Here is a 12,479-nt window from a genome sequence, read left to right as displayed (position 1 = left end):
TGGTCCGCAATACGCAAACAGTGGAGACGTTAGCCACCGCCTTGACTGACTGATACTGCGATAGTGTGACACGGAGGCAATGCGCTGTTCTCATCGTAATAAGGCCCTTCTCGTTTCATTTCTCTTCGATTTCTCGATGTCACTGATTATCTGACGATAACGAGCTACCCGGATTCCGGGAAGGCAGATCATAAGTGGCATGCAGAGCGTGATATTACAGGAGGCACCGGGAATGGTGAAAACTCGCCAGTCAGACATCACCGCTACCGGAGTCACTCACTGGATTTAGATTGAAGATTGTATTTACGCTGTAATGTACTAATATTCAATAAAAACCGTTCTCCGCCAGACGTTGACGTGTGGTATGCCGCATAATATGTATAATAAACAGTAATACGTCTCAGTGCCATATCCCACAAACGTACCACTAGTTAAAAATAAGTTAATAATGAAAACTTATATCAGTATTCAATTGATATTTAATAATACAGTTTATTTTATGACATATTTTCATAAGTACATTTTAAGCTAAGTAATCGTAGATAATACAAAATTTATAGTATTAACATTAAATACAATAATTAGTGTGTAAAAATTAATTATTACGATGATAAGTAAGTTATGAGAATTGATAATTATTATCATTCTGGTAAAAAAATAATAAATAATCCACTAATATACCAACCGATGAGCTAATACACAGATGATGTACGTATATCCAGTTTTGAATGTTTTGAGACAATGAATTTTAAAAGCTTATAATGAATTTAAAGTCAAAGATTAAATTAATAATATTATTTATGCTTTTGAATTAAACAATACACACCTTCCCAATGTTCCCATATACCCTATTTGAACAATAGCATTTTGACAGAATAAACGAACCTACACTGCAAACGAGCATTATTTATGTATAAATATTGAAACATAGATAAAAACTAGACAATCAATATCTGTACACTGACCCATAAATATGCAGGTACTTACTTTTAATCTTAAGTTAAGTTGATATTGAGGTTCATTGAAGCAAGAAATCACTCATTATTTTATTGACTTGTATGGGATTATGTTGTTGAATGAAATGGCCCGCATTCTTGAGGACATGTGTTTGCAGGCCATCATATTTTTTCTTCACCAGACCTGTGGTCGACTGAGAGATATATGCATCATTTTCACCCAACACAAATAGACCAGGAGGACATTTAGAGAGTTTTCTCTCAGTTCCAGGCATGAAGTAGTTTGCTCTGTAGTAATTGGCGGCAAATGTAAATGCACCTGGAAATAAAATTAAAAAGAGAATAATAATTATAAATGCAAATGTGATCAGAAATATTAGGAAATGTAGAGATAAGACTTAAGTATAATAAATAATATTGTAGGTAGGTATTATTAGCACATTTTTTTTAAATTTTGAAAATGACTTAAGTGTATTCAGAGATGCTGTGTGAAACAAGTATTTTTTCAAGTGGAATAACTATTATACAAATTGTCAAATGTGACTGTTCAGTATATTGTATATTGAAACCCAGTTTTATGTTTTCTCTAATATTATTCAATATTCTTTTTTTTATTTTTCCTAAGTAATTTCTTTCTATTTTATGTTCTTCTTACTGTATTATATTATGTTGATAGGCTCTTACATTATATTATAATGTATATTATATAGAAACTTTAGGGCTCGAAATGACCGGAGCGCCGTTCCGGTTCGTGAAATCGGTAAAATTATCGCTCCGTCTCGCGGAAAAAAATATTTTTACCATCTGGGCTAGATAAGCTATATAAAAGAAACCCTAACACGCTTATTTTTATAAAATACAGATGAAATATGATAACTATGTAAATATTTTCAGAAAATTGTAGAGCGCTCCGGTTCGTTAACTTTTTCATTTCGAGCGCTGACTGAAACTATGCTGATTGCAAAATCTCTCTATAGTCTATTTTTATATAAATATTTATAATCAATGTTACTGCTTGTTTTCCTTAATAAATATTTTTAAAATCCTGCTGTGTTTTTTTTATTAAACTATACAGATGACACAAAAGCATCACGAATTTTAATGATTGCATTCTAGAATATGGGAATTTGCTTGAAAACCATTACATAATATTATATTCTGTATTTATTTTATAAACAAAAATCCACGTTCAACGAATCTATGACGTAGTCATTAAAATTCTCGATGCTGTTTGCTTCTTTGATATAATAAAAGCATATCCGTTCGATATAAAATTTCGCCATATATCGATTACAGATGTTTTAAATATCAGTGTTGGTAAATAAAATAGAATTTCATTATTATTCATAAATTTCCTTTAAATTTTCTGATAGGGTTCTCACCCTCTACTACGACAAGATCCAAAAATACGCGACCTTGAATCAGTGAGTTTTACATCATAAAGCGTGTCGTCAAGTGATCATTTTTGATACCTACCTACCAAATTAATCCAAAATAATTGTAGTTTCGTATCTTTATTTTAATGCTGTGGTGAATGTTGATTGAATTGATTACTTTTTCGATTGCAAGAATACAGCTGTGATTTTTTCGTACCATTGCTGTTATGTGAATCTGGGTGAAGAAAGGTTGAATGTAGACTTGATGGGGTGATACTGATCGAACAAGAATTTTACCACAACCATCAGACATGGAAGGTGTTATTAGACAAAATTTCGACGATTGAGAGTAGTGTAGAAATAAAAAAATTCAACAACATTTCCAAATAAAATAGTAGATACCAATTAGGTATTGCAATTACTTGTAGAATGTTTAACTCTGGGATTGCAGGAATAATATTTTGAATCCCGGGATCGGCATTGGGGAAAACGTAAATTTTATTCAAAATTTAATATTTTATTTTGATTTCAATATTAGTTAATAAAAAGCTTTTTCGATTCATAATTCTGGAAAACTCACACATTTTTCAAGATTTACTATCTATTTAGTATACTTTTTGAAAGTTATCATCTTTAGTATTATGACGACATGTAATTATAACGTCTACGATATTTCAAATGAAGAAAATTCAATGAAATTTTCTTATAAATAATAAGAGAATATATGGAACGGAAGGAATTAGTTTATTGAAAAATTAATCAATGTTTAAGTGATTATGTCCTTTTCCCCAGATTTAGTTGCGGTATCAAGTACCGATTATGGAAAACCTTCAATATACTAAGAACTGTAGCAGGTAAAACTCGAGAAAATTTGGTGAAATGGAAGTTCTCTGATAACCAAACATGCAAGTATGGCAAAATGAAAAGCATGAATTACCTGCTTTCGTGCAACTTATGCTTATTAAAAAGCAATTTCATGTAGATCCAACAAGCCAAGGAAAATAGTACTGTAGATTTAACATTCAATTACTTGAACTTTGGATACTTGACACAATGAAGAAAAAATCCAGGATTTATTTTCGGGATTCAGAATTCCGTAATTGCAAACCCTATTATTTATTCTTATTAGACATTCATAAATCAATTTTAGAGTATTCACATCAAAGTATAAATGGATTCTGATTATTTTCGTTTAAAATCTAAGCAAAGCAACGGGTGCTTTTATGAAACGAAGATATCCTTTATCGACAGCGAATCTGGGAATAATCTTAGAATGGATACCAGATAAAAAGGCCGCAAAGTGGATTTATTCTCAAGGCTTTAGGTAGAACAGGGTACGTATTATATTAAAGCATACAGTGACACGTGCAATCGATACTGCTGGAGACGTTCTAGATTCAAATTTAAATTTACAATAATGGATTTGCTGTCAACAAACGTTAGGCGTTTTGATTTTATCAGACAGCTAAGAACTCATGTAGAATTTGCTATCATTGTGATATATTACACTTTGTAGATTTTATTTGGATAAAATTGGAAAATATTGCTTATTCATCGGATTTTTTTCATCTATCACGTGTGATACTTTTGTTACTTATAGTAATATCAAAGTACCGATTTAATTTATCTAACATTTTATTTCGTATAATATGTACATAATAATATATATATTATATTGTATAAAACTTTTATAACTTGATTGATAACCTAGCGACGTTATCCAAAATACAAAAAAAAAATCTGGAAAAATATTGATTAATGTTATAACCGCCATTGCGCTGATTTTTTGAAAGATATTCAAGTAAAAGATAAAACTTTAAAACTTAGAATACATACACCAATTATTATTACTGAAAACTTTATAAGCCGTCTTGCAGGTTTCCTATTGGAAAGGTTGCCCGGCAATAAAAACGAAGGCAAGGGCAAATCTAATCCAAACTCTTCACCGCTACTCTTGAATATAATATGGTCAATCATCAATGGTATTGAAATTGAACTGGTTAATAATTACGTCTATCTCGGACAACGCATGTGTATCAAGAAGGTACGTATGATAAGATTCCTCGCAGAACCGGAATGGAATAGAGCACATTTTGGCAAATTGTATCTCTAAAAGTAGAGTATACGTTTTATAATTTTGCACCTTTTTGCACTCTTTGATATACTGACAGGCCTCATTGCCTGATTACCTCGTATAAAATTGGATCAAATGATATTCACTGGTATTAATATATTATGTAGTAATTAATAACTAGATAGATGATATATATAAAAAAAATTTTTTTAGAATAAATTACATTATATTCATCCTAGAGCCGGAGTGCAAAGTATTGAAGCATATACTCTAACATGCCATTAATTATGTCTATAGCGTAAAGTGTTCAACTAATCTATGCTACCTGGCCATCCTACTTTTTGTCGACATTGACAACAAGTTGCTGGCAACCTCATTAAATTTCGATTAAAATAATTTTTGGTCAAACAGATTTTGATAATTATCGTGAAATTTAATGAGGTTGCCAGCAACTTGTTGCAGTGTGGACACGGCATAATATTATAGCAATGTTCTGTTATTAATTATTGCATTTTTTCTTTTATATTTTATCGTTGCAAGTGTTACCTTGTATGTAAATTCTTATTTAAGTATGTATTTATTGTAATTTGGTAATATGGGTAAGTATATACATATTAATTTCTTTTATTGTGTTAACTGTCAATTCATGGTGGAGTTGCATTGTAGTTTTGATTAATTTAATAAAACTTAAGTTTTTTAGTAGTTAACTCAGTTGAAAATGTCTCTCTGAGGCGGACGAAACCAGTGCAGATTTATTTATTAAAAGTGGAATAACTACTAAAAAATTTTGCGTTCTATTAAATTAATAATAATATATATATTATTATATTAATCATATTAGGTTTGTAAAATACATCGGCAGTTCTGTTTACTTTCTCATATTTATCAATGTGATATTATAATTATTATGAGGTAAGTAATTTTATTCTCTATAAGCTCCACGTTTTTGATAAAATCATATCAATGCACACCCAGTGTTTGCGCCAAGCATCTGTTATTGAAGCACAATATGCGATTTGTTATCAAATCACGTAAAAAGAATACATTCTGGATAACTCAGTTCCGACTGTGTATATTTTAAGCGATAATAAATTATTGGCTAATTAGTGTTCTGCTTCGATGTTCAGTGAAAGTTGCATCGCCCGAATGCAGTGAATCATGCAGCTGTACGCTGGCAGAGTTATGCAACAGTGGCCCTCTCCCATCCGCAATTATTGCAGTGAAATCGATGCACTGAGCTGCAGTGAATAGTATTCCATCCACTGCAACTGAGTACATTTTATTATACAATCACGTCGTCAAATACATCGGGTCGTCACAATAATTATGCATATTCATTGAGTTTATCGAGGCTGAAAATATTCCATGTCGCTGGACGTGATGAAATAATGGCAATGCACGAGGACCATACAGTAATTTATGTACATCTACATGAAAACAATAACGGATAAAACGATTCACCTTTTATATAGTTTCCTGAAAGTTTAATATACTTTTTACTTATTCTGCAATAACATTAACACATGTAAAAAAATATTTCTGTTGCTTTGCAAACTAGAATGTTACCGCTCGCTTCCTTGACTTCTTCATCGCTCGAAAAGAACTTTTTTAAAGATTTTTTATTAAAACTGACTAGATGTCCTTTTTTTCAACTATTCGAAAAAATTTCAATCGCATATTTGTGAATAAAACCTAACCTTCAACATTCTCGGACATTCCTTCTAATTTTGCTTCCAGTCGCCCAGTGTAAGGGTCGTTTTCGGTGTAAATATGGGGGGACATGCTCGTCGAAGGTCAAAATTGAGTTTTTATTGTATTTTCAAACCATGATACTGGACACTTCTTAAACGTTGCAGATAATTTATTTATATAATTTTGAAGCCTTATTATCCTTTACTTATAGTTATTTTAAACATGTGATGACTGCATAAAGTATTTTTGTTACATAAAATAGTATTCTATTAAACCTCTCGCTCTAATGTTTTAGAATATAGTCATATTTCGGTACATAACTGTGCAGTGGTGTTAAGATTTTTTACATTTATTAATTTTTAAACGCATTTATAAAACCATTAGTATAATTTATTACGAGATAATTTTTGTAAAATATTCACGATAAAAAATTATATTGATAATCTCTGTGATCCCAAATTTGACAAGAATTAGGCATTTTATTATTAAAAAATCGGCAAGATTTCAAGCACGCGCGTCAATATCATTTTACTCCCTACTTCAATTATAGTTTGTCAATTTATGACTACGACCGTATGTTGTAGCTTAACCACTGGGGAATGACAAAAGAAATGGCGTATTTCAAAAAAACACTACCTTATTCTTAGGTCAATAATTATTATAAAGCAATCATTATTCATAAGATGTTTATCACACTTGAATGGTCAAAAACATAGCTTATAATAAGTATCTTTAGAATCATCTTCAAATGTGTTAATCTTGCCGATTTTTTGAATAATAAAATGCCTAATTCTTGTCAAATTTGGGATCACAGAGATTATCAATATAATTTTTTATCGTGAATATTTTACAAAAATTATCTCGTAATAAATTATACTAATGGTTTTATAAATGCGTTTAAAAATTAATAAATGTAAAAAATCATAACACCACTGCACAGTTATGTACCGAAATATGACTATATTCTAAAACATTAGAGCGAGAGGTTTAAAAGAATACTATTTTATGTAATAAAAATACTTTATGCAGTCATCAAATGCTTAAAATAACTATAAAGGATAATAAGGCTTCAAAATTATATAAATAGATTATCTACAACGTTTAAGGAGTGTCCAGGATCATGGTTTGAAAATACGATAAAAACTCAATTTTGACCTACGACGAGCACGTGGGCCGTTAAGGAAAACATCTTCATAAACTATCAGTAGAAATTTCACTACCTTATCGAGGATTTTTTTGATGGATTCACAAGAAAACCGCTTTCCACGTTGCCGATTTGTCATATGTCATAATTCTACCGAGTTGATTATTTTATTATTACACAATATACATATTGTGTAATAATTAATAATATTTATTTTTGCGCATAATATTTTTAATATTACTACTTAGTAATATAATAATCATACAATATTGCAATCGGCCGGAAAGGGTACATTACCAAAAATATTATGTGTATTACATTTTATTTTATAAGTGAGTTAACTATAGTCTGTAACTCTATACAATCTAAGCCAGCGCTTCTCAATTTATGGGTTGCGAAAATAATAAGCCGGATCGTATCGAAAATAATTATATTTTGGAATATATTTATTTTGTGATTGAAATGTTGCAATTGTTTGATTAATTTGAGTATTTACAAAAGGCGATTTAGAAACAGTGCGAATCGAAACAAACAACAGCTCGACAAGGCTAAGGGCTAAGACATACGGCGCCGTAAGTTTCCGCGTGCATATCACATTGACGTGGATACTGGGTCAATTTGGTTTTGTCCAAACATTCCTAAACGGGAAAACTTGCAGCACCACGTGTCTTCAATATTGAATATATCTACATAACGTTTAAGAATATTACATTCTAATAAAGAGAAAAATACATTACGCACAAGTACAAGAACGCCGATATTCTAATTTGACTAGCATCAGATATTTGTTACGAGTATGTTAGTAATGCCATTTACCCTAATTGATCATAAAGCAGATTGCCTCCTGATTGGTGGAATTTTAAGTACCTTGAGTTAAAATGTAAATATTAGAAATAATTTGCATGAATCATAGACGGATCGATTATTTAGAGGTGAAAACATTCACCCGGAAAGAGAAAGACGTGAACATACATAATTTTGGAAACACTTCTGAGAAAATGTATTATAACCAATAGAAAAAATCATTTTGAAAAAAGTGAGACACCCCGCAGGAATCGAACCTGCATCTCATGGGTTTCGCTACCGTGCACATTGATCACAATTCTAAAGGCGCCGTACTTAATTGCGACAAATTGTAACTATGACTCTTATAATACTCTCTGAAGCGATTTTCAAAATTGAGCTAAAATTATTTTTAGCTACCTTTCAAAATTATGTATGTTCAATACTTAGAATATTACATTATTAAATCTTGTGAATTATTCGTTTGATAAAAAAATTATTTATTAGAAAGACGTGAGTTTGAGTCTTTTTTCTAGATTTTTTTTTCTGATTTGTATGTTTTTGAGATTTATCAAAATTGTGTTTTATCTTAAATAAATTTGTCAAAACCAACATAATAGAGTTTTACCACATAAACGCCAGTTCAATTAATTAATGAAATATACTGTGTTACGGCTGACAAGTTTGGGAAATTCTGATCTAAACAGTACTTTGAGTGAATCGCCACTACTTAAGATTATTAAATTGTCTCTTTTCATTGTATTTACAATGTATATTTTATTTCCTTGCACGAGTTCGGAATTTTGCATCGTAAAAATAGTTTTTAATCCGCATCTTTCGGAATTCGTATTTGAGATCCCGATCGGAATCCCGGGATTGGCAAGGTATCGTTTTTTAATGAATTAAATTTTCTAATGGAAAGTGATACGATCTTTAATATTTTTAATTAAAGAAAGTATATGACATATCTAGCTCAGACAGTCAAATTGATATTTCCACAAGACGGGGCGATAATTTTGGGGATTTTATGAACCGGAACGGCGCTCCGTTGCGTTCCGGTCCATTTCGAGCCCTGCTGACAACCAAAACATGAAAAACCAGATGATTCAATGCAAAGTGAGCTGAAGGGTTTATGGACAGCTACGTTTGTCAGAGAAGACAGTTTTGGGCGAATTAGTAACGGAACGCAGTTATCGAGCCCTGTTTCCCCCCACCCATCTTACTGACCTCGAATGTCCGACCAGGTGCAATGGCCGTGGGTTCAAGGCCCATATATTACAATCATTTTTCTAAATGTATTTAGGTATATATCTGGTGTGTCGAGTGGGAATCGGGATTCCGAGTTAAAAGCCCTTAGCATACTCGGCACGAGGTGCCTTCGCGTATTTACTAATCCATTTGACACGAAACTACGTAGGCTACTTAAAAGATTACAATTCGAAATGCATCTAAAAAGTGCAGATGCACTCCGTTGCATGTTGGTAAAGCGGGGAGAAACGTGTGCAATAAAATCCGGTGCAATGCACTTGGCAACAGCCCAAGGTAAACGCGTCTAGCAGAGTTAATTGTCGTCATCCAACATGTACTGAAGAGGTAGGGGCGTCTAGTTGGGTGAGACAATGACGGCGACTTTAAGAATTACAATAACAATCGATAAACACTGCGGCAACCATTATTCTGCGTGGAAATACGGGGCCAAGGATCATTTTGAATTCAATAGAGAAAGAATAGTTTTAATAATTCAAACTTCCATTCTTTACAAGAGATAAAACACGAATAGTGAAATATTTGCGTTTGTATTGTATTTAATAAGTAAAACACTTGTAATAAAGTAGGGTTGCTTTATCTAAGTTTTATTTTATAAAACCGAGAGACGTAGTCAGTTCTAATTTACACCAATCAATCAAATCAAATCAATATAATATACTTAAGATAATTTTAATTAAGAAAATATGAAAATTATATTTGAATATAAATTATATCTTACATTGGGATACGTCAAAAAATGTAAAGTACATATTATGAGGGGTATAAAAGTAAAGGCAGCAATCGCCCACTTTTATGTTTTTGAGAAAACACCCAAAAACTTATAAATATTAAAGGAGATTTCGTCGGAATCTAAAAAAAATACATGATTTTAGTATTTTGATATCAGGGAACAAATTCATTTTCAGTTCTTCTTTAATATATGTCTATAAAAAGATAATTAGTATTTAAATCGGGAGATTGCTGGTTTTGCTACCACGCGGTGGAGATTGCTGCTTTTGGATCTTACAAAATTGGAGATTGCTGTGTTTGCCATAAAACTTTATAAACTGCCGATATGTTTGCTGTGTGTTAACTAGGAAAGGGATATTAAAAATATTTAAAATTAGTACCAACAAAAATAACCGCCAACTGTCTGTTTAGTATGGAGCGGCCATCCTGTGGCGTAACATTCCCTTGCATATGATTGGTTTAAATGGAGATTGCTGTGTATGCTTTTGAAAGGATAGTGAGATTACTGCATTTGCTTTTCATAGCGATTTAACAAAGGAGCGTTTTGATGAGAGAAAGCTGGGTTTACCACTAAATATTGAATTTATTTGGTTCACAATTATAATCTCTTTGAATCTATTGAACACATTTAAATGAAAAAATAATTGCATAGTATTAATTTCAAACAGCAATAAACAAATTGTTATGCAGATACAGATATAGATAATCACCTTTGCTGGAAATAAATTGTTTGAGCATTAATTTACATATTATATGGAAATAATTCATGTTTTGAAGTGGAATACTCAATTCCATAAAATTGAGCCGCATGAATGGATAATTTCATTGATTGGTTATTCATGAATATTGTCGAAAATGGGAAAATATTCGCTGATTTTTTTTAAAAAATAATGTCGTTTCAAATAATTGCTTTAAAGTTTTTTTTTATAAACGATGAGGTTTTTTTAAACTCTATATTTATTATCTGTGGTCAAAAAAAAAAAAAAAAAATTACTTCACAACGCGCCTTGCTATATAAAACTCGCATAAAAAACTTTTACTGCGTTAATTTAGACATTTTTTGTTCCGAGAAAATTCACATGTTGATTACAAAATATCTTTTATTCAATGTAGCATAGTATGCATACATTCACATACTCGTACGATTCAAATTAGCTATCCCTTTGTAATCAAAATTATGAAAATATTTTGTTAAAAGTGTTCAATCATAATTTTTTTCATTATCTCTCATCATTATCATTATCTATCTTAATAATTAGATAACTTTGAATGTTGTCTGGCATTAAATTATAATACTTAATCATTAAATTTAATTCACCGCTACTCTTGAGGACTTATTTAAGAAACGTGATTGAGAGGAAAAAGGTGTTTCAATGAATGGGGAGCACCTAAGTCACCTGCGCTTCTGCAGATGATATTGGTATACTCTCACAAGACCCGAAAGACCTCCAAGGTAGAATGCAAGAACTCACGGATGTCAGTCAAACGGTCGGCCTAAAGATAAACGTCTCAAAGACAAAAGTGATGAGGAACTGTTTTTCGGACCCTGCGATTATATGTATTAATGGCACCTAACTCGAGCAAGTCAGCAGCTACGTCTATCTCGGACAGCAGGTATCCATAGACGGAAGTATGCACGATGAAATTGCTCGAAGAACAAAGCTGGGATGGAGTGCTTTCGGACGTCTGAAGAGTATCTTCAAGAGTGACCTACCATTATGTCTTAAGCGTAGGGTGTTCAACCAATGTGTGCTACCCGTGCTCACGTATGGCTGCGAGACGTGGATCCTCAACACTAGAAATGTCCAAAGGCTAAGAGTCGCACAGCGAGGCATGGAGAGGTGTATGTTGGGCATCACGCGAAAGGACCGTAAGAGAAACGAATGGGTTAAGAAGCAGACAGGAGTACGCGATGTATTAGACGTTGCCAAACAGCTGAAATGGAGATGGGCGGGGCAGATTGCTCGCCGAAAGGACGGCCGCTGGACAAATGCCGTCATCCAGTGGTACCCAAGGGGCACGAAACGGCCACAGGATCGCCCTAAAAGTCGCTGGATTGACGAACTGGTAATGTTCGGCAGAAATACGTGGCAGCGAACGACACAGGACCGAGAGAGTTGGAAGAAGCTTGGGGAGGCCTTAATCCAGCAGTGGATTGACCCCGGTTGGTGATGATTAAATTTAATGGCATTGATTTACTATCGAACGCCGAGTCTGACTGAATGTTGTTAACAATTAATTCCACCTACATTAAAATGAACACATATGGAATATCACCATTCACAATATGTATATGACATTGTTGCCATATTTTACTAACACGTCTTCAGATGTAAATATTGCCAAATAAATATTATTGAGCTCGCTAAAAACCTCAAATGGAAAAGGGCTGGACACATCTAGTCATCCAGTTGTACCCAAGAGGTACAAAACGTCCGCAAGGTAGACCGAAAGGC

General features: G+C 32.5%; 1 protein-coding gene across 1 annotated transcript in view; it reads right to left on the bottom strand.

The window, feature by feature from the left end:
* Window positions 1–463: 463 nt before the first annotated feature.
* LOC147063804 (epoxide hydrolase 1-like) overlaps window positions 464–12,479 on the bottom strand; it is a 45,577-nt gene continuing 33,561 nt past the window's right edge. The window contains exon 6 of the mRNA XM_085958912.1: window positions 464–1,275. Coding sequence (XP_085815038.1) covers window positions 1,019–1,275 — 257 coding nt within the window. The 3' untranslated portion in view covers window positions 464–1,018. The remainder of the gene's footprint in view (window positions 1,276–12,479) is intronic.

The sequence above is a fragment of the Rhyacophila brunnea genome, unplaced genomic scaffold, assembly GCF_057557595.1.
Source record: "Rhyacophila brunnea isolate RB1 unplaced genomic scaffold, BYU_Rbru_1.0 scaffold_8, whole genome shotgun sequence".
Classification (NCBI taxonomy): domain Eukaryota; kingdom Metazoa; phylum Arthropoda; class Insecta; order Trichoptera; family Rhyacophilidae; genus Rhyacophila; species Rhyacophila brunnea.
Note: the sequence above shows the minus strand (reverse complement) of the source record. Positions and strands in the feature narration are given on the sequence as shown.